This window comes from Brachyistius frenatus, unplaced genomic scaffold, assembly GCF_029030835.1.
Source record: "Brachyistius frenatus isolate BFR_SWC_R1_liver_20210118 unplaced genomic scaffold, ASM2903083v1 Contig_68, whole genome shotgun sequence".
Classification (NCBI taxonomy): Eukaryota; Metazoa; Chordata; class Actinopteri; family Embiotocidae; genus Brachyistius; species Brachyistius frenatus.
In genome coordinates, this window is record NW_027210667.1 from 302,053 (window position 1) to 329,919 (window position 27,867).

At 42.1% G+C, this 27,867-nt stretch overlaps 2 protein-coding genes across 2 annotated transcripts in view; both read right to left on the bottom strand.

Annotated features, from left to right (window-relative positions):
- Nucleotides 1-27,867, bottom strand: part of mtus2b (microtubule associated tumor suppressor candidate 2b) — a 195,850-nt gene that overhangs the window by 132,946 nt on the left and 35,037 nt on the right. The window lies entirely within an intron of this gene.
- Nucleotides 1,175-27,624, bottom strand: foxo1a (forkhead box O1 a). Its single transcript, XM_069707363.1, has 3 exons — nucleotides 26,558-27,624; nucleotides 5,856-6,047; nucleotides 1,175-5,338 (listed from the first exon to the last, which is right to left on the bottom strand). The coding sequence occupies exons 1-3, from the start codon at nucleotides 27,203-27,205 to the stop codon at nucleotides 4,121-4,123; spliced, it is 2,058 nt and encodes a 685-aa protein (XP_069563464.1). The 5' UTR covers nucleotides 27,206-27,624; the 3' UTR covers nucleotides 1,175-4,120.

Here is a 27,867-nt window from a genome sequence, read left to right on the forward strand (position 1 = left end):
ACTTGGCCTTAAAGATGAACTGATTTTGGTCGTCAAAGGTCAAAGGTCAAGGCCACTGTAACTGCATGTCCATCCAATTCTTGTGAATGTGATATTTCAGGAACATTTTGAGGGAAATTCTTTAAATTTGGCAGAAATGTTCACAACTTGCAGAATGAAGAAATTCGTTTTTTTGTGGGCAGAGGTCAAAGGACGAGGTCATTGTGTCCTCACATCTGTCCTATCTGTCTGTCTCATTCTTCTGAATGCAATAACTCAGGAATACCTTGAAGAAATTTCTTCAAATTTTGCACAAATGCTCGCTTGAACTTAAGGATGAACTGATTATATTTTGGGAGTCAAACGTCAAGCTCACAGTCACCTAACATCCTTCCCTTCTCGTAAACGCAGTTATTCAGGAACGCCTTGAGGGAATTTATTAACTGACGGATGAAGTGATTAGATGTTCGGGGTTAAAGGGCAAATCCAAAAATCCAAAAATCCAAAAGGCCAAAGGTCAAAGTTATGGTGTCATGCAAAAATACATTTGTGGCCAATATTCAGTGACGTAACTCCAGTGTGACCATATTTCTTTGATTCTTTGGTGTTTGTGCAGATCTTCTGAGCTGCTGTTTGACAATGTGTGTGATTCATTTACATTTTAAAATGTATAACCCGTTTGCAGCAATATCCTCATCTTAAAACATGCACTACTTAATTAATCAGCTTTATTGACTAAGCATGTGAATTCATATCAGGATTCATAGTCTTCTCTACATATATCATATGAGTCTAGACAGAAATGAATGTACAACCACCAGGCGGCAATTCTAGTTTGTTGCACATTAGCATTGCTGTTGTTGTTTTTGCCAAACAGGTTTCCCACCTAGTTTCACTTCTATTGTAAAAACAGACAACAGTTATTTGTCCCCACCCACTGACGGTTTATAAAACAGACTACATTATTTAAATGTAAAAAACATTAGCTGTAGTTTCAAAGGTTCACTTACTAGCTTTCTGAGTTTTTAAAGCTCGCCTCATGGTCTTCTTTAAGGAATAGTGATAGATGATGTCTGCCTGCATAGCAGCTACGAATATATATTCATATTTGCACCAAACCAAAACTCCCAAGATTCTGATATCAACATCTGCATGCAATGTCGTTCATATTGGTAAATGACAAACCTGCCACATCTTTTACACAGAAGTACATTTATTCAGGTCTTACAACATTAATATTTAACATGTTACATATTCTTATTGATTGCAAATCACAAAGCACTATTCCAATTTATTCTTCTATACCTGTATAAATATAAAGGTAAGGTAAATGTAACAGATTTTTATTTTAAAATATGTAATGGGAACTCTTCCTCTTGTTAAGAGTAGCCCTTTTAATTTAAAATGTAAGTAAAAGTACAATATCTAAATTGGTCCAGGATCTGCATATTGAGCAGGACTGCTCTGATGACTAAATATTGTTTTTCTTTTTAAAAATGCAATATATCTGTACATTTTCTTAGTAATTTGCTTTTTGTTGCTATTTTCTAAAAACTGTAGCTGGATACAATAAAAACAACATTGTCAGTTTACAAAAGCTTAGCGTATCAATCACTGCATCATCTATTTTCTAAATAAACTTCATTTTTTCCCATATAACTATCTGGAACATAGAGCTTTGACAACAACAACACCATAACATATCACAGCGCTATGTTACAATAAAACGTCTCTGTTAAAAGTTTAAGGAAAAAGAAAATATAACAATAGCAACATAAAATTAAGGAATACAATGCATAGATTCAATCATTTAAAAATGTAGAGATATAATTTACTTAGTACAGCTCCTTAACTTTTAGAGTGAACCTACATGGATTCATTACAGTTTATCCTGACTTGAGTGACCGGCACGAATATATATAGTTCTGAACACATCACATGATAAAAATGCTAAATATATCACTTTGACTTCAAAGGCAAATTTGGCTATAGTACACTATGACATGTTGGGCTAAGAAAAGGCCATCCCTGGCAACAAAGCCAAACAGCAGCTTTTTTTTTTAGCGGCTCCTCTGACTTTTAAAATGTAAAGAATTCCATTTTACTTTAGCTCCCTTGTCTTTCTTATAATCTGTCAGTGGCGTCCAATCATTTGCCATTACTGGTCTGAAGTATGCAAGTTTTCATTTTAACCAAAATAACCGAGTTCATTAATTCGACCTTTAATCGGTAGTTAGGCGTGAACAACTTGAATAAAAAACCTACATACTCAGAGTCCTTGACAGCATGGGATCACCTGCTGATGTTGTTTCTGAATAAATCCTACAATAAACATCAATGTCAAATTGTCAGCTGACAGTTTTACTTTATCTCTAAGTCGCTTTGTCCTACAGACCCCAAACAAGTCGGCTTCATGAGAAGCAGTCATGTTTACAGACATGCTCTTCACAAAGGTTGCCACAGTGTTTGTACACTATTTTTGACTCTGCATAATACGTCACTAAAAGGCAGAAAGGTCTGTTGTTAGTACAGCAATAAGTGGGGAAAAGCAAGTCCGAAAATGCAAATATACAAGCTAAGATAAAATCAGATACTTAAGACTTAGTGGTGCTTCTCAGGGGAAACTTAAAATAATAATTAAAATAGACTTGTTATTACAAAGATAATTGGCACTATCAAGTCACATGTTACCATTATATCAAATATTGAACATATTCATAGATAGAGGTAGGAAGGGCAGTTAGAAAGCTGTAAGGCTGTAAGGCCCAGTGACAGCATTAGAGGGCTTTTTTTTGGGGGACAAAAATGAATCATACTGTGCTAAACCTTTAGCAACAAAGAAGAAAAATACCAAAAAAAAAAGAAATCAAACTAAACAGGGCACAGGCTGTGATGACAATCTCAGCAGGTCTTACTCAGCCGTGGTGTGTAAATTCACCATCATCATTGAGAATGACTTTTATCCAAACTGCTTTGACCTCGTAACATTCACAGCACCGAAGAGTGCTCAGGAAACAATAACAACTGACAGTCACTTATTTCTTCTTGACCTCGACAAAAAAATGAAAGCAGGAAACTGAAAATAAAGATTATTTTCTTCAAGACTGCTGGATTTGAGTATCTTCTGGACCAAAGTCATTTACGATAAAAAAATAAAATAAAAAAAAACCTTCAAGCCTGCAGTCAGGATCTACTTTGTTAGGCACAATCAATAGGCCCCTGTGGTATTAAGGTTCAGAGTGACGAATAACTCGGAACAATTCTGATGTCTAAGTGCAGGTTTTGCACCAGCATAAATCTATATTAACCCCAAATAACTTATTTTTCAAATATATACTAAATCTAGTAAACATCTACTACATCATTTTAATATACATTCTTAATGTATGTACAAGAAATCAGAAATTGTATTATCATTTTACAGCCTGATTGATCTCAACAGATCTGTCCACGCAACGTGTGTTTTGAAGAGTCTGATCCAGTTTTCTCTGTGAACTCATTTCTGCTGCCTCAATTTTTGCTTCCATCCTGTAAACACTATTTACAATCTTTAAAAATACATAATGTACACACAGGCAATAAGTAAGTTATTATGTAACATCGCCCGATTAAAAAAAAAAAAAAAAAATCAAAAAAATCCCTCAACTTTTATTATGTCAGTGCACAAAACCATGAGCCAGGTTACTTCATAATTCTTCCGTTGCTGGGATCACTTATCCTTACTTGTGCACTCAAAATGCTAGATTGATGACACGGTAAACAGCATTGTAAGAGTTTGTGCATGTCTATATATTGGGCTGCTGCTAAGATGAAGTTGGCAGTGTCACTTGCAAAAATCAGAGGTGTGTTTCAGTTTGGCTCTTGTGTTAAGGCAAAAATGTTTGGCACTTAGTTTGTACAGGCTATTTGATATTTCCCCCAAAAAACATCCTGATTTCATCTTCGGGGGCTCTGATGATAATTTATCCTCCGCCAATCACGACCTGCCTCTGAACGTTTATGGGACAGAGACTGTAGGTGATGTTGGGATGAGAAATAAATGTATCTGCAGATACATTTTTAATTTGAAATGAGTTCTGATTGTGTCTTTTACCAAACAGCAACAACTTGGTTCAATAGAACTTTTTTTGTGTTACAGTTTCTACCCTGACACCCAGCTGTGTGTGGTGCTCTTCACGCCATGCGGGAAACCTTGTTGGGTCACTACTGGCTCAAAGTTGAAGTCCAGTGAATCCCCGTCCATCAGAGTTTCATTGAGGACCGTCTCCATGTCAAAATCAAACTTCTCGAAGGACATGTCATCCAGGTCACTGGGCAGTTTCTCTGGGTGTGAGGCTGCTGACAGGCCCGGTCGACCGTATCCGTTGGTGTTGAGAGGACAGAAGCCGACAGGCATGCCCCCCCCGCTGAGGTGGCCAGAGAGGCCGTAAGGCATCTGCATTGGGCTTTTGGCTGTAGGCAAACGTGTGGTGCCCCCGCTGTAGCTCAGGGACATGAGCAAGCGGCCGTTCATAGCTGGTGAAGTGGCCGGGGCTTGGCTGTGCACATTGTGAGGGTGAGGGTGAGTGTGAGGGTGAGGGTGAGGGTGAGGGTGAGAGAGAGCATGCGGGTGACCATTCCCTCCTCCCATGAGTTTGACTGCATGCTGGCTGCTGCTGTACGGCGGCAGCATGCAGCCTCCGCTGGACTGAGACACCACAGTGTCCACTGATGGCATGAGCTCTCCATGCTGGTCTGCATCTGACGTCAGCAGGTCCTTCAGAAGCCCTGCGGTGCAGCTGTACTGGCCCATGTTGGGCCCAAAGCTGGGCTTACTCTCCGAGAGTGCCTGCAGTGGCATGGATGACAGGGCGTTCATTCCTGCTTGGCCGTACACACATTTGTGGTACTCCTGCTGGGACTGCGAGGCCATGCTCGGGGAGCTGTAAGCAGGGTAGCCGGGGCTTGGCTGCATCATCGGAGAAGGGGAGGACTGAGAGGAGCCAGGGGTGGTCGCCCCTCCTCCCACCTGAGAGTTGTTGGGCGAGAGCAAGTTCAGGTTGTCCAGGAGGTTCTCCATGACATTCTCAGAACTGTGTCCCAGAGAGCCCGTCATCTCTGTGAGACTGGGCAGCGTGGCTGTCATCTTGGCCCCGGGGGCTCCCGAGTAGCCCATATGCACGTCCGACTCTCCGAGGTCGTCCTCAGGCATGAAGGGGGAGAGGCGGCCGCTCAGCGTGCTGGCGTTGGAGCTGGTCCGAGGCCTGAAGCTGTTCCACGCATCATAGTCGTCGTTGCTGTGGGAGTTGGGGCTGCCAGGCCACTTGGAGTAGGAGCCTGGGCTGTCTGCACCTCCGTCAGGGCCGCCCTGCAGAGACAGCTGTGGGGAGACAGGGAGACTCTCAGTGTAACAACAGTACCATCCGTGGCAGAGACCGTCGCTTTAACGTCCTAATTTAATGTCCTTTGGGCAGAAACCATTGGAAATAAAAGACACGGCTGCGTGATACTAACAAAATACCCAAAAATAGTCTTGCCAAATACCCGTGATGTGATCCTGACAATTACTATTCAGATGATGTTTACAGACAGGGAGAAACAATTCAAGTTCTTTCAGCTCTGACATGTTCAATCTCCAAAATCCATCACGATTTAGTCTTTATAACATGATATTATTTCATTTCAATTCTATTTAGAAAGCGCCAAATCATAACCTATGCCATCTGAAGGCCCTTTAGAACCTTAGAGTAGTTATATGAATTATGTTGGTACGGTATGTCAGTCAGCTTTTAGCACACAGTGAGTAATAATCCATCAAAACACTATTCAAATTTGCTTCTTTAGAATGAAAAACATCTCTGAGCCTAACACCACAGATGGATCATTGACTGATTTACCTTTTTCTTGGCCGCTCTTCCTCTGCTCTTGGTGAACTTGCTGTTGTTGTCCATGGAGGCTGCCCTGCGTCGCGGAGACTTGCCGCTCTTCCCGCCCTCCGGGTTCAACATCCACCACGAGCTCTTCCCCGTCCCCTCATTCTGGACGCGAACAAAGCGGCTGTGCAGGGACAGGTTGTGTCTGATGGAGTTCTGTTGAAGAGGGAGAAAGAGAAAAGCTGGGTGAGGAGGAGACAAACAGAGAGATTTGTGTTTGCTCTTTCCCCAAAACACCTCGGCTCTGCTTTATCATGCAAGTGCAAATCCACTCGTACAGGTGGCTCTCTTCAAAAACACGCACGACTTGACAGCCGACTTACAAAGAGAAAGGGGAGTTTTAAGGTCACTCAACAATATAATGCCATTTGCCATTCAAAACACATGCGCCCAAGCACACACGGACAATGGATGTCAGTAAGTTTATTCCATGAGCAATACATCCTGAGCAGAGCCAGGATTACACTCTAAATATACTGTACATGTAGGCTTTCCTTCATAAAAACAAGGGGGCCTATTGTAAAACACCATTATACCAACAGTCACATTCCACCTCACTACGTGTCTTGTCTAAACCAGCACAAAATCAAAGGGAGGAAACACACTAACCTTTCCTCCTTCCAGACACATTAATGCCGCGCTCTAGCGTTGCTTAGTGACACCACCAGTGGAAAAACTAATTTTTGTGCAGGAAGCTTGGTGAAGCGTTATGAAAACAGGGCAAACAAAAGAGCGAGAATATTGGGCAAATGTCTGTTGAGCAAACCACGAGACATCATCCCTCTCCTGCTTCACTGTAAGTGCTACTGTACTGGTACACTTGGCTTACTCAACTGTTCAGACTTCAATTGTTTTGCAGCCTGTCATGATTTAAAAACTCTACATCAGCCCAAACCGTTGTTGAAATGACCATTTACCCTGAGAAAATAATTAACACTCTGGCTCTGTATCATTTAGTGTCCGGGTTTTAACATGAAGTAATGAGCCTTGTCCAGACATTACTGTGCGAGCGTAAAGCTTGTTGTTTTGGAAGAAAAGCTGGAACTCCTGGCACACACACACACACACACACACACACACACACACACACACACACACACACACACACACACACACACACACACACACACACACACACACACACACACACACACACACACGCACACACAGCTTAGCGTGCATAGTGGCTAACGTCATCAAGCCCGTTCCTGCAGTGAGTCACCACTGCTCGCTTCACATCTGGTTCAGTCTGCTCTCTGCTCGCTCTTCACCTCTTCTTGTCATCCTGCACTCTGAAATCTGGTCCCAGTCGACCCTAAATCACACTAATCTTCATTGATAATGAACTTCTTAACAAAGTAAAAAAAGGATTTTCCTTAGTCAACAAAATGTCAGAAAACAGCAACAAACACTCTTCATATTATTCCAAAGCTCAAGAGGATGACGTTTTCAAATTGCGATATCTCAGAAACAACTCGAGAAAAAAGGTTCAAGTTTGTTACAAATGTTCAAGTGCAAGTTCAAGGAAGGACAGATTCTATATTGATGAACAAAAGTCATGGTGACATGGTGTCTGTTCCAGTTTTTGAAGTCATTTCTTCACATTTAGCCTAAACTTTCACTTGGAATCAAGACGGAACTGATTAGTGTTGCAGATCAAAGTTCAAGGTCACTGTGGTCTCACTATTGTTCCAACTGTGCATCCCATTCTTGTGTATGAAATATCTTAGGAATTTACTTGGACTGGAGAATGAACTGGCAACGTTTTGTTGGTCAAAGTTCAAAGTTATTGACACCTCACGTTTGTAAAATTATTGTAAATCCCAAACCTCAGAAATGCCTTTAGGGAACACCTACGAATGTGGCACAAATGTTTACTTTAACTCAAGGATGAAATGATTACATTTTGGTAGTCAACGGTCAAGGTCACCGTTACCTCATGTCCATCCAATTCTTGTGAATGTGATGCCATAACTCATAACTCGGAAGGGGGGAGGGGGGATTGTGAACGCCACTTTGCCTTCAGGTTAATACTGAAACAGAGAATCCAATCTTGGGTGTCCACTGTGAGACTGGTGATTGTACAGATCTTTGCTGTCGGGTTGAAGAAGTTGTGTGAATTTGTGGCTTCTTTGCAGCAACATAAATAATTGAATCATTGTCTATTGGTAATCTCTACAATTTTGTGTTTTTGGCCAAGCAAGTGAACACAAGATTACTTTCAAGTCTTCACTACATACATATAATATGAGTCGGGACAAACATGGTCAACTGACACGTGACTAGGTGGCGGTGGCATACAACCAAGACACGGTACTTCAATCTTAAAAAGAGGGGTGGTTTCAGTCACTATTATGTGGCAGGCTTTTAAAACATGCCATCCCAGTATTTACCACAATTCAAATTTATAGGATATTTTAATATACCTCACCTCAGCTGTTAAATCCCAACATCTTTCAAACTCAACTCCAGTTTGTAACATACTTTCTCTTAAAAATGTTAAATTCTGAAACCCAAGCTGAGATAATCTTCATGACGTTACTGTGACATCATCACAGTTATTTTCTCAAAGTCACTACTGTTTTCACAAGCTAAATATGACCCCTCCTCACACGTGAACAGGCCCCCCTGTGTAAAATTGGTGATGTTTTCCTTTCATCAAATTACAAAATTGTTGTTGACAATTTTTCAAACAATAACTGATGAAGTGAATAATCTGCTGGAAAAAAAAAAAAAACGTTACTTCGTTCCTTTTCAGCCATCACACCATCTTTTATTGTCCTGTCTCTCATTTTTCATCAACATCTCTGGTTCTACTCCTTACTTTTCTTTTGCTGCTTCTCTTTACTTTCCCCACTGGAGGACCTCAGCCTCTCGGGCACACGAGGGCCCATACGAACACTGGTCCTTTACAAATGAATGTAATTACCTCTGAATCAAATGATCTCACTGACTCAGCCAATGGTCTCAGGCTATTTGCATGGTCTGAGGTATGTGACAGCCCTATCCTGATTAGCCTAGCAAATGCTTTTCTCCCCCTCCTCTTCCTCGTCCTGCACATCAGTAGCTATGACAAAAGGGCGAGGAGTAAAGTCTGGTCATGAGCCTCTCCTTCCCATGACTGGTCAGAGTGCTGCTGATTTCAGCTGTGCTTCAATAAGGAATGACTGCAATGTGTGCACAGCCGCCGGGATGTCCTGTTACAGCTCTATATCATCCTGATGACAGGAAGAGGAATCTCACAGCTAAAGTCTCTACTTTGGAGACTCTGGTTTCTATGTCGGCTTATGTCACATTGAAAAACACAGGGTGTGATGATCGGGAGCGTTTTAAAAACAGTTTAAAAACACTGATGCAAGAGACAGAGTACAAGTGAAGGGTCATAAAAAGTGCTCTGATGGGAAATACCAGGACTCGGCAGAACTCGGTGTGCCGTGTGGGGAGTGTGGGTTGAGGGTGTCTGCTGGGGCCAATGGAAAAGCCTCGTCTCCCACTGTGTGTGCGTGTGTGTGTGTGTGTGTGAGAGAGAGAGAGAGAGAGAGAGAGAGAGAGAGAGAGAGAGAGACTGTCAGTTTATGTTTTTAGTGGAATGGCAGCACGACAAACAGCAGCACAGTGTGGTTTTGATTTTACAGCTCACTCCACTGCAGCCAGTGATAGAGTGGTTTGAAAACACACAATATTGGAGATGAATGTACGCACGCGCGAGACGTCCACTAAGAGACAAAGACACATGTATGAAAGAGCAGCACTTTGAGGCATCGAGAACTGTTCTTTTTGTCTTTTTTTGTATTGTTACATGTTTATTATAGATTATTACAAGTAAGAGTCTGTTTGTATTGGGTCCTGAATCCGTACGTATGTGACACGGATTTATCTCTGGCTGCAGTGCACAGGAATCTAAACAATCCAGCTAATCACAGTGTGCAAAGTTAAATTATAATCACAGCCAACTTGTTAGTATCTCTGAGGAAACAGTAAAGAAATCACAATCAACATTCCTCAGCAAGGTTACGAAACCCACAATTTCACACAACTAAACTCTGATTAGTGTCGCCGGAGGACGTTCCTATCTTTTGCTACATAAAAATACTCAGTCACGTCTCAAAAGAGTTTTTTTTGCCAACAAAAAAACAAAAAAACCCGCAACAGAACGACAAAGAAAGTTTTGGACACAAAGAAGAAAAGATTACACTGCAAATAATGTAAACACATTAAAAGTTTCTTGCAATTAATACATGGTTATTAGGCATGGAAATCTTTGTTTGCGCTGAGGAATGTAATCATAATAAATAAACAGGCAGTAACCTGACATGTATCTCTGAAAGCTCGCTCATGATAACAACAAGACTTTTCTCTGTTGTTCCTGAGCCCACGGTGAGGAGCTCCAGCAACTCCATTCAGAACATAGCGGTACTGGCAAAACACAAGGAAGTGACCACATGAAAGAGGCCGGTGACAGGAAACAGAGCTGACTTCCTGTCTCACAGGAAACATGGCGGTCAGTAAGCAGAGAAAAAGGCATGGAATGCAAAGCCGCAGACTCGTGAGCAAAGTGGACACCACAAATACCCCCCGCCCCCCTCCCACACACACACCACACCATACCGCACTGTCAAAAAAAAGTTTATGTTTAGCAACGGGCACGAATGACTTTTGTCACACAACATTCATTTAAAGAAAGTAATTTGGCGTGTGACAACAGAAACTGAATTACATGACTGGATGCGGCATGACTGGACAAAATCCTTGTTCCGACTTCCGGGCCAAATCGGGTTTTTTTGTTGTCATATCCATCCAGATTGATTTTTGAAAGTCTGGACGGCAAAAAAAAATTACATTCAATGATCTTTTTGGTTGTGATTGGAAATGTGAATCGAATCAGATTTCGACAGATGCGTCTCAGTCTGACGCTATGCCGACTCAGATCGAATTTATTGCAACACTCGCAATGCATCACGTAATGATGTTCAGAGACAGAGTGAGGAGAATCTACGCCACCACTAGCAGAGCGCTATCAGAGAGTCGATGTTGGCGCTTTGGAGTCGGTTCACGGACAGAAGCTGAAATCAAATGTCTGCTTCCACGACCGTCCCAGCAGCTTCTGTGTTGTAGCTGCATGTATAATGTAGCACAGCAACCCACAGGTTGTTCATGTCCAGACAAACCAAATCCGATCTGCTCACTCACGAATAACAGTGCGAACAGTCCGACCTAAAGATCTGATTTGAAAACCAAATCTTTGCCTGCAGTCTGAACATAGGCAGAGTCGCTGTAGTATAGACATGTGGGTGGTGCGAGTGTGCGAGAGCAGGAGAATGTGTTTTGAGTGTCGGCTGTTTAAGAAATAGAGAGGGAGGGGTTGTGTGTGACAGAGTGTGCTTGGATCATTAAAGAGCACACTGTGTGGATTTAACCTCCCTCACTGACAGCACTACTGAAAGGCCGCACTGTTCATCGCCCTCTCCTTACTTCTCTCTTTACTTCTCATCTCCTCTCCCTCTCGACTCGTCTTGCCTCACCTCCACCCCTATCCTTTCATCTCCTCTCTGTCTATTCTCTCCTCCTTTTGAGTACTTTTTCTGCTTTCATCTCTTCATCTTGTTATCATTCTTGCCCTCCGTTATCCTTTCCACGTCTTTCCTTCCTTGCCCTCTCCTTATTTCTCACTTCATTTTCTCTCTTGTGTACCATATGCTCCTGCAGAAAACTGGAGACAGTGGTTCAGACAGATGATGGCACACTGACCGAAGTGCAGACGCTTGCAGAGCAGCTCAAATGTCAACTTGTCTCGTGAAAAAATCCCCACAAGAGTGCAACACCACCTACATGCACTCCTGCTTTGAATCTACTGAAGCCACAAGTGAAACCTCAGCTGCAAAGCCCATACAGCTACAGGTATACAGTGCAGCAGGTCTGAGCTCAACCGTCAGCAGTTATATATTCATACATGTACCAGAGATAAGGAACACATGAAAGTGAAGAATGTGGTTACCCTGCACTATTTCTACTGAACTCATTAGAAAAACGGTGCTGTCTTGAACAGGCACATTCACCTTTTGTTACACAGCCTTAACAGTGGGTGTGTTCTCACGCTGTAACTAGCTATTTTCTGTGTAATGTCTGCAGGTGAGATGGGGACAACCTATAGGGCATGTGCACCGTTCCTAACCGCCTAAATAAATAGCCCTGATGCGGCAGCTTGGTCACGTCTGGAGGTTTGTGCCGAGTCTGGCTGAGTTCGAGCAGTGTGCTTAAGACAGAAAACGTGTAAACCTGCTATTAGCGTAAGACCAGCTCAGCATGTCTGCCCACTAAACAACAGCATCGGCCCTGAGCACACAGCTCCAGGTGAGATGGCAGGACAGACAACTAACACTCACCGGGATCACTAAATCATCAAAAGACACTTTTCCAGTAGTTTCTCCCCTCTGTGTCAGATGTATCCGATGATCCAGAGGCCGGTCCGACATTAAAGAGCTTTTTGGTGCAGAGAGAAATGTAGCAAAAACAATAGTCAATTGAGACAAGAGCAGATGAGTTGAATGGAAAATATCTGCAGCTAAATTTTAGCTTGATTTTTATAAATCCTGGGATTTGGTCGTCGGCGTAACAGTTTACATGCAGTAGTGGTTTTATGGAAAATAAAAAAGAAACAAGGCTGAGCGAAGGCTGGGCGATAAAACAATGTAGAGAATTCTCACAAAAAGAAAATTCATTAATAATGATGATAAACTGATGATAAATGTTTTCCTCTGTGTGGATCAGCTCTCAGCTTCACAAACGCCAGGCACTTGTCAGGCAACAGTTGCAGGGTCATGTAGCTGAGACATGTCGGGCCAAAACCAGAAAGAAATAAAACACACGTCGCAGAAAATGTAAAAGTCAGACTTAGACATACGTGCAAAACAAGGAAATGTTAGTAAAGAGTGCTCACACAACCTCAGTGCTCTGCAAATAATTTGGATTTCTAAAGCTGGATAAACTGCAGGGTGAAATTTTCTGCGATGTGCGGGGACCCTGTGGCGATTCGGATGAGAAACACAAAACATTTTACACTGTTTGAAAAGGTGAGGCTACCGTCCCACTGAGTACACTGAGAGCCTAAATCTATGGCCCCACGCTGCTACCACTAGCATCAGCAGTCAAGCTCGCCAAAAAGCCTCTCAGCAGTCACTTATGCCTTTCTTTTCAGTCATTACTCAGTCCGTGACAGGAAACAGGACTGCAGCTCTTTGTCTCTTTTTAGAGTTTGTATGTCACAATTTTCTAATTTATGTCTTTATTTAGCACATGTGACACGTAAAGGTCAGAGTGCTGCTTGTTTAAAAGCGTTGTGACTGTTGCAGTGTGGATGTTAGACAAGATGTTTGCCGACATTGACTGAAAAGCAAATAGTGGTAATAAATGTGTATTATAATAAATCTACATCAATATGAAAATAAATCGTGACAATATTTTTGGCCCTACGCTCAGCGACATAAAATTAATCTCACACATTCACAAAGCCATCTGAACAGACGGTGATGACTTCATACGTTTGCAGTTTAATATGTTATTATCAGCACCAATATTGAACAGACCAGTGAAAATCACTGACCTATTTACTAAAGTCAATACAGCGATGATCATAAAAAGCAGTGGAAATAAAAAAAAAGGTAGAACAGAGGTAATGTCAGCCTCGGTCGGTCTGTATTATTAACATCCTCAGTGTAAAAAATATAGTCTGGAGAAAAGGAAATGATTGTTGTCATTAAGGTTACATGGCAGCGAGCAGCATGGCACAGCACCTCAGGGTAGGGAAAGCATAAACGTGTCACTGTTAGCAGTGATATAAAAAGAAATCTGTTTTTCCACAATTTCTGTTTTAAAAAAAGTAGATTATAAATGGAAACTGACCCTCGGATATGGCTGTAGCCAGAAATAGCTTGTTTCTTCATCCTGCCCCCTTCTTCGTCTTCTATTCCTCCCTTGTCCTTTTCACTGGCTCTTCTGGGACATGTACACTACTTGACACAGCTTATCGCACACGTGCTGCAGGAAAAAGGGTCCCTTTCTCACCTGTTGACGTCAACATCCAATAAATCAATTTGGCAAAGAGAGGGGAGAGCGGAGGCCCGGACACAGAGCCCTCAGTGTAGAGCTCCTTAAATTCACTTTAGAATCCTATGAGCCCAAGTAGCAGTGTATGACTTCTAGGAAGGTTCCTCGTCAAAATGGCCATTGTCAGATGAGTTATATGACCATCATAAAGTGGAGATAGAAAGGCAGAAAATGCAAGTCATGCAGGAGCAAATCTGTCTGCAAATGTAATTACAGACGGCCTCTTGGCAGGATCGCCTTTTCACAATCCTTTGTGAGCAATCTTACTGCAACCAACTAACCCTACCCCCTAAACACACGCAGCTGAACTCGGAAGCCTGAGTGGATGCTGATGAAGCCGAAGATTGATCGGCCTCACAGACGCTACATACAAATGATAAATAGTCGGTGAGAATCAGCAAAGACACTGAAACTCCAGGATTTTTCATCACCATAAGATATTGTGAGACGAGTGGCGAGTGAGACGAGTGGCAGAGAGGCTATTAGTGAACTTCCTGCTGCATTGTATCCGCACAGGAAGAGCTGGCCGGTCCTGATACAGATCCCACTGATGCCTCTGGTTTCTATGCAAAATGAGACCCTGGTAGGTGCAGAGCAAGGAACCAGCAGAAGAAAACAGTGGGTTCAAGAGCCACAACTTCCTAATCAAAACTCTGTAGTCTGACCGGGCAAAACAAGAGGAAAAAGGAAAGAGTGGGACCTTGTCCAGGTAGGCTTTTCCAGCAGGATTACAATAGTGGCTAAAACTCCTACTGCACATCTTAGAAGCAGTTCCCCACTCCAGATTTGCCCTCATTATGGAACTCAACAAACAGAACTTGAGAGAAAAATAAATCATCTGCCATTTCCTCTAGTGTCGCCAGGTCTGACATTTGGACAAATGACTGCAAAGAAAACTTGGCGTAAGAAGCAAGTGACTGGCCATACATTCAAACTTGAAACTATACAGTATAATCAAGAAGTCAAACAGTCCAAAAGGCAGTTCATTTGGAAAAAGTTAGCCCACGTTTTTTGCAGTCATTAGAAATAAACCTTCAGGGTTTTGCTGCAACTTGTTTTATTTCATCAGGCCAGTAGGATAGAAAAGGATGACAGAATGGCAAATAATGATCCAGGGGAGCTGTTGTCATGGTAATGTAAAAGGTAGTTGAATGACTGCTTCTCTTCTCAAGATGTTGATATCAAGGATTTATTTTCCCCACAAGCAAAAATTCAACATTATAAAACATCTTAAAAGTATAAATTAAATATGAATGTTGGCTGCATTGTTGAGACACTTGAATGATTCACATTACTTATTGTATTTGTTTTTCCGGACAGAAAATTGATTGTTTACGATAATTACTTTGAAAATAATGTCCCGTGCAGCATGCTAAAAGCATTGGGCGCTCTGTGTTTACATGTTGTGCTTGTTTTTTTCCTGACTCAGACTTTGGCTGCACGCGGCTCATGTGTATAGACAGGGACCGGGTTGTGCTGGCTAAGCTTACCATGCTAAAATATGTGCATGTGCTGCTATGCGCAACACAATGCGAGTCTGTCAATGCACAGAGCTGTGTCTGTGGAGTGGGGATATTTTTTGCCTCTGATCGGCACAGCCACTGGGCTGGGCTGCTGCCTGCTCCGCCTGGATAAAGATGCAGTGTGTGGACCACTGCTGGGTGCCTGTGTGACGGCCTCCGTCCATGGAAGAGTGACGCACCGATGGAGGTGGGGGAGTGTTTTGGGGTTCTATTTATGTGCTTGTTACCCCAGTTCAAATGGACAAACACAAAGCTGAGACAAACAACCCCCACCCCATCTGAATGCTAACTGTTCCCAAAAGGGAAATTCTACAGCACCATAGCAGTTCCCGTTGAACACCACGAAGGTCACCAAAATGAAAGTAGATCACTTGGAGGATGGTACTTGACAGAGTGCAAAAGCGGGCATATTGTCAACACTGCTACTAAATGGACGATAGTATATATATATAAAATATTAAAATATTTTGTGAAATCATAGATCTCCGTGACGTGGCTTTTAAAGCGGTCTTTTCTTTGTTAAGGAAATTGTATTGTACAAGACTGAATGAAAAACTGGCAACAATTACTCATCAGCAAAAACGATCTTAGTTTTACACTTTTGATGTCAGTTCCTGATGGTTTTCGTTCTCCTTTGACAACATCCATTAAGCAAGAAGTACAACACCTTTACACTTACCTGTTTTCCACTTCTAAAATGAGCATAAGTCATGGAACAAAAAACACAAATGAAGCCTTATGAGATGCAGAGGATAAAACGTGCATAAAACACGTGTAAATCGAGCAGAAGGAGCACTGCGACTTTAATCAATCGGCCAAGTGTTTTAACAGAAACTGATAACTGGACTACATTTTTCATGGTTATCACAAAAAGATAATGTTCATGTTTCAAAATGCAAAAAGAATTATGTTTAACATTAAAAAAAAATATATATCTCGGCTTACCACTTATATATAGTTGTTTTTCTTGATTATCACTTGTGTCCTTGTTATTTAACCTTGTTGGTCTTGCACCACTGCCATTGGAGGACACAGTATGTGACTACGCTCAAGAAAAGTGTCATGAGGACAGCTGCCCAAAAAATATCCTTGAAAAGGATCTGAAAGAGACTTTTGTGGATATTTTGTTATCTCTATGGATAAAAAGTTAAAGCAATGATATCAGTATAAAAAGCTTATTGGTCATGGTGAGGGCTCACATTTTTGTGAGGGCCAGTAGACAGCAAGTGTGACATTAAACCTACCATGACCCAGACTTGGCATCTCTGTCAGTCAGCTGGCATGAGTGCAGGTCAGGACAGGAAGTGTACAAGGGTAAGTCTCACGTCAGCATTTTACTTACTCCATAAAATATTATTAAAATGATTTGTCCAGTGTGAATCTCAATGTGAGAATTTAGCAGAATTAAAATGTTAATCTGAAGAGGGGATAAACAACAACACTCATTCACTTCCCAGCTCTGAATGGAGCAGAGAGGAAGAATGACGAAAAATGAAGGAAACACAGGAAGAGGAAGAAGCTGCTGAATCTGCTCAGTGTTGCTTCCTCTGCTGATTACATCACCACTGTATACCTTGTGTTGCTTTCAAAGCACCAACTTCCTGTCAGTCCGGGCGGTGAAATTTGCATTGCATAAAAAGGAAGATGTGCAGGTTGAAGAAGACAAAGAAACCAGTATCTAGAAAATAAATGATTTACACAATTACTGCAGCCAGCTGCATGTACTGACAGAAAATGTATCGATCAGAAATCACTTTTACTGAGATCATAGCGTTTCTACAGTTAGATAGAGAAATGCTGAATTGCATCAGACAGATACAATCTTAACGACGGTGTTAAAGATCAAATATGAGTGTGGAACAATACAAATTGCAAAAATGGCACCATGGTCAAAGAAGCCAAAGAACTAAAAGTTTTCTTTTGGGCATGCAACTTTTTCTGTCTCTCACCTTTTGCCAATGAAATCATAACAACAAAATATATTATCCAAATGATGATGTCCTTAATAAACAATGATAATGCTTCTGGATTGGTTACAAAACCCAGTGTTGTAAACAGAAATATTTTTTACAATGTAATCTTTCTTGCCAATTACTACAACCAGAAACTGAATGAATCACAGAGAGAAAATGAGCCCAGTTGTGGTTCCATCAAATAAGCCTGACTGGCACAGATGTATTCCCTACAATCCAATGCAAGAACCGCGAAAGGTGATTCACACTGGAAAAGTAGAGGTACTACTCGCAGACTGCACTACATTTACCCTCTAAAACACTAGTGTGTTTATCGAGGAGTGAACCCGACGCACTCTCAGGAAAACCTTTTTCTTTAGTCTGTCTCAAATACCTGTTAGGGTGATAAAATAACATCCCAAACCTACTTTTGAAATAGCTTTTTGTCTATGTATTTTGTAATAGTAAATGTCAAGTGAAACCCAACTGCTGCTGGTAACCTCTCCTTTTTAAAAAATGATCTAAACACTACGTCAGCCAAGAACGTTGCTATACAAGACAATAGTACCAAAATGTTGCAACACCAATACACACCTAAAGTGAACCCCCCTGAGGGCGGTTCGGTTACGAAGTTATGCATTCTGGCCTCGAAACAAACCATCAGTTCTCGTGACAGCAGAAGCGGGAAAACCTGCACAGTCATAACAGCATTTCTGATTTAAGTGTGGATTTAAATTTCCACCAACGCCAGCCAGCTCCAGTGAGCGTTCATGTATGTGATAGACGACCTGAATGAGTGTGTGATGGTGTGATAATGCCGGGCCAGTCTGACAGGCACCGTGCATAATCGCTTTAGGGCAGGAATTGCACAACAATGTGGGTCTGGGTAATGCCTGTGGTTTGGGGCCCTCAGCAGTGAGCCATCACATAAAAGTGTTGCTCTGCTCACTCCTTGTATGTCTGCAGCCAGTTCACACACACACACACACACACACACACACACACACACACACACACACACACACACACACACACACACACACACACACACACACACACACACACACACACACACACACACACACACACACACACACACACACACACACACACAAGCTATGAGAAATTGATGGGACGCCACATATTTCCAAAGTGAAGAAGTGCTAGGGGCTTTCACTTCTCACTTCAATGGTAAAATGGTTTAAAATCCTTACAACAGTTCCTCTTTCTCACACCATTAAACAATGCTGAGGTCTTCCTGTTTGCCCCAGTGGAGATTTGTATAATTGTTCGGACTAATGAGAAGTTGTGATAGCATACAGAGCAACGGCATATTCTATGATACAGACTGCCATGGCTGGGAGAAACCCACTGCCAAAACAAATGGTCACGTGCTCTCCTCCCAGAGAGACAAAACATTCTGACTCATCCTAAATGACTGTTTACTTGAACCTGGATTTCAACTCCATATTTTGAACTCTTAGCGTAAAGCAAACCTGCGTGGGCACTACTCCTGTGTCTTGTTGAATCAGGCTCCACTCCCTGCTGGTATCATTTTGTATACCACTCACGTTAAGGGTGCAGTTACTGGACGCTACACTCAGTGAACGATATGTCTGCTGGGCTACAGCCAGAAAAAGTACTGTCAAAACAAACCTCTGGCAGGAACGCCGTGTGATGCCAGTGTCTGAGGTCGGTGGAAACACCCCAAGCACACATTTGACATGATTTGTTTGAATTTTCAACATGAAAGTGGCACTTTACGGGATTTTCCAGTGTCCTTCCTAGGGAGATAACGACTCCTGTAGCACCGGCTATGTGACTCAGAATGAAAATATTCCTTGTAGTCAGCGATTGTGCCTCAGTTCTGGAAATTTACTGTTTTAATAGATCATGCTCCAGACAAAATAAATCAAATATAGTTTAATAAGAGCATTATAAAAACATGTTGAAATACAATTGGAGAAAATAACAGATAAATAGAAATTAGATCTCTCATCTGGGGGGGAAATATTGAGTTTTAGTGAAATGTTTTATCAATCAAAATTGATCCAATAAGGGAAGATTCATATTCAACGGCTGAGACCAAATGTTCTTATGAGAAGCTCTGAAACAAATTACACAATATTTCGAACAAACACAAGATGTAATAAGACAGGATTTTCTCCCTCAGTTTCTCATTAAAAGCATGTCAACCCTTTGTACATCCAATGTGATCGTTTTGTCTGTGGGGCAACAGAAATCTTAATTATTGTCCCTTTTAAGTAAAACTTATTTGTAGGTCAGCGTGTTTTGGGGACATCAGAGTAAAGAAAACCATCATGTCTGTAATATAAACTGGAAAGCGGAGTGGTAAACATAATCAGAACTTTTTTAAGTAAGAAGTACAAACTGTCAAGCCCTCTTTGACTCAGACACAACTGCCAAAAGAAGCGCCACATGGGATTGATTGCTGATATTCATTTGAGGTTAAAGTGATATGACTTCACAGAAACAGAATGTCTGGACCCATAAATAAAACACACGTGTACCACACACAGACGTAAACATTCAAACACCATTTGAGCACCCTTACTGCACCACACTGACCTGCTTTCCTGCCTATTTATTATTTCAATCTGTTGGGACTTTAATATTATCCCAACATTTTTCTTGGCAAGAGAGAAGGAATGAATGAAAGACAGCGGAAAGGAATATTAACTTAAATGCCGGGGCTGAGAGGTAAAAAAAAAAAAAAAAAAAAGAAAAGATAAGTGGAGCAGGACAGAAGGAAAACATGGCGTTGTGAAATAATCTCTGGGGACACTAGTTTCAAACTGTTGCTCAATCACACCAGTGTGGATGAGCAGTTACATCACATCGTCTGCGTCAGACTTTTATACCATGCTTCACCACACACACCTAAACAAAGTAGTCCAATAAGCTGTTAATCAGAGAATTTTGATCATCGAAATAGACAAACTTTTGCTGGTTCTTCTCCATCGTTAATAAGAAATTACAAAAAAATGTAATCCTCTTTAGATTTTAAACTTAATAATGTCACCGTTACTTTGGGAGTTTGATGGGCATTTCCATTCTTTTGCAACATAGCGCAGACTCACGAGTTTCTTAGTTAATGGAAATTACAATATTGATGGACAATGGAAATAATCATTACAGCGGACAGAGCAGATTAAAGTGTAACAAGTAGTAATCATCAATACTCGCAGCTACTTTTTAACACCCCCCGCTGTGGTGATTCAGCACTTCAGAGCACTAAGTGTTACAACAAGTGAAGGGGAAAAGGCAGTTGTAAGGAGATACTGGATTAAAATCAGATGGGGAGAAAAGGAAAGGCAGAATACCATGCCACAATAAAAAAAAAAAGATATAAAAGCCTGTGCTGGAATGTTCCCGGTGTTGGCCCGTCAGTCTGTCTGCCATCGTGTCTGTGCATCTGCCAGCAGCAGGGCTTCAATTATGAGGCCCAGGTTATGTGCATATGCACGCACACACACGCACGCACACACGCACGCACGCACACACACACACACACACACACACACACACACACACACACACACACACACACACACACACACACACACACACACACGAGACTAGCGTCCCACATATCTCTAACACAGTGGCTCACAGTTCCGCTGACTAACCAGTGGCACCAGACTTTGGCCTGCGGCTCCCTGATTCCAGTAAATGTCTTGTTATGCAACTCCTAACAAGTGTCACCCAGACTGAACTTAGAGTATTCTGGGTCTCTGCTGTGCTCTCTCTCTCTCTCTCTCTCTCTCTCTCTCTCTCTACTTTATCTCTTAATTTCTCTCTGAAGACAGTTAGCTCTTTTGGCTTTGGCTACTGGGGGAGGGGGAAGGGGGGTCCACTAACCCTTCAAAAGACCCAGTGTGGCCCGCTTTGTGCTGATGCAGAAAACCAGGAATGGAGAGGCAGGCAGCATAGGCAGGAAATGGGGAGGAGGGTGAGGAGAGCTCCTTCAGCGCTTTGCTTAAGAAACACAGCTGCCCCTCATGTCTTGGGGCAATGCCAAGGTTGGAGTCCTCGACTGACTGCCTTCGGAGGGTGAGGTGTGTGTGTGTGTGTGTGTGTGTGTGTGTGTGTGTGTGTGTGTGTGTGTGTGTACATGTGTTTTGAACCACTAGAAACAGGAGGGCTGCTGTTTTACCCAGCTCTCTGTCCTCCTAATACACATTCAGACCCAGAGAAACAAACAGTCCGAGGCTGGTGATAAAGTTCAAATAGCTTTGAGCATATTCAGGATTAGAATGCCTTAATTCTTAAATTCTTTATTTCTTTAAGACATAATCCCAGGGTTCATGGGGAATACATTTAAGATAACACACAGCAATTAGATGCACCACTGCTTCCTCACTCAACAACAATCGGTTGCAAACGTTAAACTAAAATTGAAAAGTATCATATGACTCTAAATCGAACCTAATTACCAATCAATTACACTTGAAACGAGTTACCTTAAATGTGATGTTTAAGTAGAATTCTGCAACATACTGTATGCTGCAAGCCAACAGAAATCTAGTCTGCGGGTGAGATTTTTCTGCACCACTGACACCGATGTGGCAGTTTAAGTTTGTTGGCTGCTTTTGAGTTTTGAGCAAGGTTTCCTCAGGTCAAATCATGACGATCGTGATAATACGATCTCAACCATATTATATCAATATTATTTAAAATCCTGCTGTAGTTCAAGTCTGTTCTAATCTTGAAGGTTACTCAGTATATATTTTGGTCAAAGTGTAAAAAAATAGTTTGTTGTGTTGAGGTTTCAATAAAAAGTGCTAACAGCAGATGAATTGTTCTCGTTTTTCTTAAACATGCAAATGTCAATATGGATATCAGCCTCAAAAATCTTGTATCGGTCGGGTTCATGGGGTTTCAGATTCTTGACACTTCTGTGACAAACATGGCCACAGAATACGTTATCATGGTGGTTAAAGAAAAGGAAAAGTGAAGTGTTAATGTTGGACTCATTATTTTGTCAACACAAGTCAATTAAAAGAACACAAATCGCATCCCGAACCTCATTCCCCAGCCAGGCCCCTGGGATCTATGACTTGGTTATCCCCAGCTGCTACACAACCTGTCTGAGCCTCTCCTCGCTGCGATACTCCCAGTTTTTGTAAGACCAAGAGAGACTGGGGTCAGTAGGTGCATTTACATGGTAATGTCCCCCGTGTCGCTTGCTGTACAATTGGCTCGGACCTGCGTGTTTATCTGCTCCGGCACAGTTTGTTTGGAGATCCATGGGAGTGTTTACCAGCGTAGGCCGAGGAATTTCAGGTCAAGAGAGCATCGTGTACAGAGGAAACCTACGACCGAATTGATCTCGATACTGACATCAAAGCGTACCTGAAACATGCAGCTCCATCAGCTGAGAGCAAATATTTATCCTGCTCTGACATAGATATAGTAGAGAAATACATAGAATAGAACAGATTTTTGGCAGGTATGCAAGTACTGCATTAATGCGTGTGTGTGCTGCATAACATTTTATGAAGTGAAATGGTTCTTTTTTCTTTTCTTTTTTTACAGCAGACAGACTTCTGGGGAACAGGACATATTATAAATAAAAACCAGCTCTGCAGAGAGTTTTGGTGAGACATCATTTGTGCCATCTGTTCTCCTTCCTGTTGGATGGCATTCTGTGCCAGGGCCAGTGTCCAGTCCACTCTGAGAGCTTCATCAAGCTGGTCCCACCTGGCACAACTGTCCTCAAAATTCACACTGTCACAGACGGCCTGAGAAGTGTGGAGGCTGCCATGACTCAGTTCAGGCACGACTGACTGTGGAGGATCGGCAGCACTGGGGAACCAGCTCGGCCTCAAACATTTACAGAGCAGACAGCCTTAATCATACATTGATGAAAACTGCGAGTGCTTCAGCCAGCTCACTTTCGGGGAGCAACGTCTGTTCAGAGAAATCAGTCATGGACGACTCATCCTTAAAAAGTTCAGAAAGAATGAACCAAAAGTGAATTACAACTAATATTACAAGGTGTTGAGCAGTCACTGTTTCCTCCAAAACAAAGCTTTCGTGGTGTGTCTTCAGTGAGTGAGATCTGCTGTACGTCCTACAGCACAAAAGAAGCCATCAAAACTTCAGCCAACAAATTAGTCAACCTGTGAATCATGCAGCCTGTCGTTATTTTGCGTTTCATTTCAGGCTCTCTTAAAGGCTCTCTGAGTCCAGATTTAAAGTTAGGTTTGTTTGAGGGCTTTTGTTTGAATGTCTGAACTTATTTGGTAAAGCTAAAGTCTTCAGAACGAGGTCTGCGATACAATTTACATATTTTTTAATTTCCAGTTAGTCATTTCACTCTAATCGAGAAAGAATATAAAAAGGCCTTCAAATTATTTCACAGACAAAGAAATACATTTGTATTTTGCCACATTTAAATGGATAAATAAAGAAATGGATACACTCAAGGATTTAAATGATGAGAAATGAATAAGACTGTCTGAAAATATTGTTTCCATTAAAAGGCATCAATAAAACAATTAGATGCATGACTCACCACAAACATTACGTTTTACATCATCATCTTTATCAAAGAGGCCGTTTATCTTCAGCTCTCGCCTTATAAGTGAGCTTGCTTGGAAGAGACAATGTGCGATGGCCCCCCTGTGTGGAACCGATGGGAGCTCTATGAATAACTCCCCTCGCAGCAGTGAATGGCACTTTGCTTTCCCACAGTATTACTCAGTTTACACCCCCAACGTGACATGATAAGCAGCGAGCCCAGGCGGTGGCTGAGCGCCCCTCTCCAAGCCGCCAATCACACAAAAACTGTTAAATGGCTGGAAGAACGGTGAGAAACTTCAGTTTATTTAGTTGTAACGAGGACACAAAGACATCCTCAGTCTTTGTCACTGTGACTCTGCTGCATGCTTTACAAAACGTAAATGATCTACCATTGTAGGTAATGATGCTGGAGACAAATAACTCAGTCACTTGTCTTCATCACGCTCTGCTTTAACTTCCAAATTACAGTGTGACGGGAGAGAAAGTGTAGACCACAGGTGTGTTTCATCGTCACTGGGGTGCTAATAGTACAGCTAAAACTCATGGAGCCAAACTGAGAAATCAACTCTCTTATCAGAAATGTTTGTTATAAACTCAACACGACTAACACGCTGCAGGCGTTTGTGTTTTGAGGTGTCACGTTACAACAGATTGCTTCTTAACTTGAAAACTATTTTTACTTTCCAACATGAAAGCATTCTTTCACAATTTTCTTTAGTTGATGAACCGGATATGTTTTTGGATGAATGGCATTCAATGCTCTTGCTAAAAAAAAATAAAAAAAAAATAATAGAGGGCAAATTCTTGTTCAAGATTATAATTAGGTCCATAACAGGGACACACACACACACACACACACACACACACACACACACACACACACACACACACACACACACACACACACACACACACACACACACACACCTAGACATTACGCTCAAAGCATTTTATTTTGAAAGCATCTTGACTACAAATCCTAACAAACCCACAAACCTTAGAGTGTGAGTATGAATGAAGGGGAGGGATTGCTTTTAGGACCAATCCCACTTGGACAATATCACCACCCTGGCAACATGTCCTGTACATACTTTGTTTACTGTGTGTATTCCACTACACCAATGGGAGTTTTCCGTTCATATTTATTTTAACTTGACGGGACTTTCATCTGACAGCTCAGCATGAGCTCAAACAGATGAATATGGAACAGTGTTTCAGAAAACTGCACCATTTGTGGTCTTTAAAAAATTATATACATATAAAAAAAAAAAAAGAAGCACAGGGGAGGGGGGAGGGGGAGTGGGAACGACAACAAAAAAACACTTCACAACTGCTTTACATTTCATCAGCAACCCAGACAACCTATAACAGCGGGAAGCTGTAATAAATCTCTTACTGTGTGGCTACGGGCTCAATATGATTTCCTGCTGGGAAAGTAGACTGTCATTAATTTATTGTCTGAAACTATGTGTCTCCAAAGGGAGGTTCACGCCCTTCAGTGTTCAGTGGGAGGGCCTGTCACACTGCATGAGAAAATTTGAAGTCCCCTCTTGTGTAATGTTTTGGACAGTCTCTAGGACACATGGACGCCTCTGTGGTATCTTCTTTCGACACGGATATATAAATAACACTTCAGGCAAACACTCTAAAATGGAAAACTGGGATTTAGCCTTAAAATCAGAAGGCTTTTTTTTTTTTTAACAAAGAACAAGGAGACGACAGCTGCTTCAATTATTGTCAGAACTCACAGCTGAATAGTAAATTGAGAGAACGAAAGAAGGCAAAGCAAAAAAAACCCACAAAAAAACAAGAGTCAGGAGACTCATCACACTGAAGGAGTCAGATGACTGCTCAGTGTGATAGTAGCAATTGGTCAGTTTACTAAATTGCCATGAAGTAGATGAATAACAATGAAGGTGATGACATGGCTTCACGTGACCATGAATTGTAGCAAAGGATGAACAACTGAACAGGCTCTCAACTCTTCACACATGCTCTTCTGTCAATGTAGAAACATTTGAAATAAGAAATAAGCACAAAGTGCAAATATTAGCACAAGTCCCTCAAATGCTGTTCCAGCGCTAAAACAGGGAATGATGATAGATGATGGAGATAAGGGAGAAAAAAAAATCAACTAGAATAAACAACCGTGACCAAAAGGCTTTTTTTTATAGTCATAATAAACTGGCTTTTAAACACGACACACAAGCCAGAAATCCCTGGAGGGATATTACAGTGATACCACAGGAGACAAAAACAACGCATTAAACACAATGAAGTAACTGTCAACCCACCGTTAAGTATACAACCACAGACACTCCAAAACTCCTCACTGAATAACTTTGTCCTACAGGACCTGGAACATGCAACTGCAACTCAAACATACATCCACCACATAGGCTACACACACACACACACACACACACACACACACACACACACACACACACACACACACACACACACACACACACACACACTACTGTACCATACCTTATCACCAGGAGAAAAGTACCAAAAGAGAGAGAAAACAACGTACCTTCCAGCCTGCAGAGCTGTTGCTGTCTCCTTTGTCCTTGAAATAAGGCACACTCTTCACCATCCAGTCATAAATCTGAGATAGAGTAAGTCGGTTCTCAGGAGAACTTTCGATAGCTTTGGTTATGAGGTCTGCATATGACATATTCCCCCATGCGTTACGCCGGGAGGAGCTGCTTTTCCTCTGGGCAGCGGCAGCAGCAGCGGCCGCGGCCGCCGAGGACGAAGAGCCAACCGGGTTGGAGAGCAGAGGCACCTGCTGCTGCTGCTGCTGCTGCTGCTGCTGCTGGTGATGATGATGCGGGAGTTGCGGGTTCGAGTGCTGCTGATGTTGTTGCTGCTGCTGCTGCTGCTGCTGCGGAGGTTGCTGGTGAATGCAGCTCTCCTGACACTGGAAATCAGTGCAGAGGATAACGGGCTTCTGCTCCGTGAAGTCCTCGGTCTCCTCCAGCAGACTCAGGTTGTTGATGAAGTCGGTGTTGCTGGCGGGCTCCTGCTTTACGGAGGGCACCGGTGAGGACGTGTTGGAGTCGCCCGGGTTGATGAACTCCGGCCGGGGCAAGGGCCATGTGCACGACCGGGGCCGCGACAGGGGCTCAAAATCCGGGTCGATATCCACCAGGTGTGGCTGCTGGGCCGCTTCCGCCATGATCGAAAGGTAACTGAGAGAAGTGTTACAATGTCATGTAAATGTGGCGAACCTGTCGCCCCACACAAGAAGCAACTTCGCCTTGGAAATGTGAGCGAACACAAGAGAAATCTGTCCGGCAAAACGGAGCTCCGCCAGGGCGCAAGAGTCAACACAGAAAGTTACATCCCAAACCGGTAAAAGTCTGTATCAACAACGATTTAAAAAAAAAAAAAAAAAAAAAAAAGTATATTTGTAAAAATGCCCTTCAAGAGAAATAAAGTTGAGAGAGAGTGCTAACCCGCGGGTTTGTTTTGTTATCCAGTCGTAGTGACGTTCTGTCTGCGTCTCGTCCAGCCTGTTGACTCTGTGTTGTGCAGCATGTCAGGACTTACTGGAAGTATCATAGTCAGCAGACACCGCCCACATTTGACTGACTGCCGAGAAGCACCAATGAATGGCATCGAAAGAGTTCCTGAAAAAAAAAAAAAGGGTCATTGTTTTTATTCTGAGTGAAGACCAAAGATTGCATTTTTCTCTGTTCACTGTTTCTCTCTCTTTATTTCATTATTCAATGTATGTCGTTATTTTTCTTACATTACGTTAAGAGCTTTGCTATATCCATTACTTTCCCTTATATATTTTGCTATTATTATTCAGGGTTGTATTATTGTAGGTTTTGC

Excerpts from the sequence above, each read along its gene's own strand:
- foxo1a (XM_069707363.1), bottom strand. The coding sequence starts at position 27,205 with ATGGCGGAAGCGGCCCAGCAGCCACACCTGGTGGATATCGACCCGGAT. Across the intron at positions 6,048-26,557 it reads ACAGCTCTGCAGGCTGGAAG|AACTCCATCAGACACAACCT; the intron begins GTACGTTGTTTT and ends CCTCTTCAACAG. Across the intron at positions 5,339-5,855 it reads GAAGAGCGGCCAAGAAAAAG|CTGTCTCTGCAGGGCGGCCC; the intron begins GTAAATCAGTCA and ends GTCTCCCCACAG.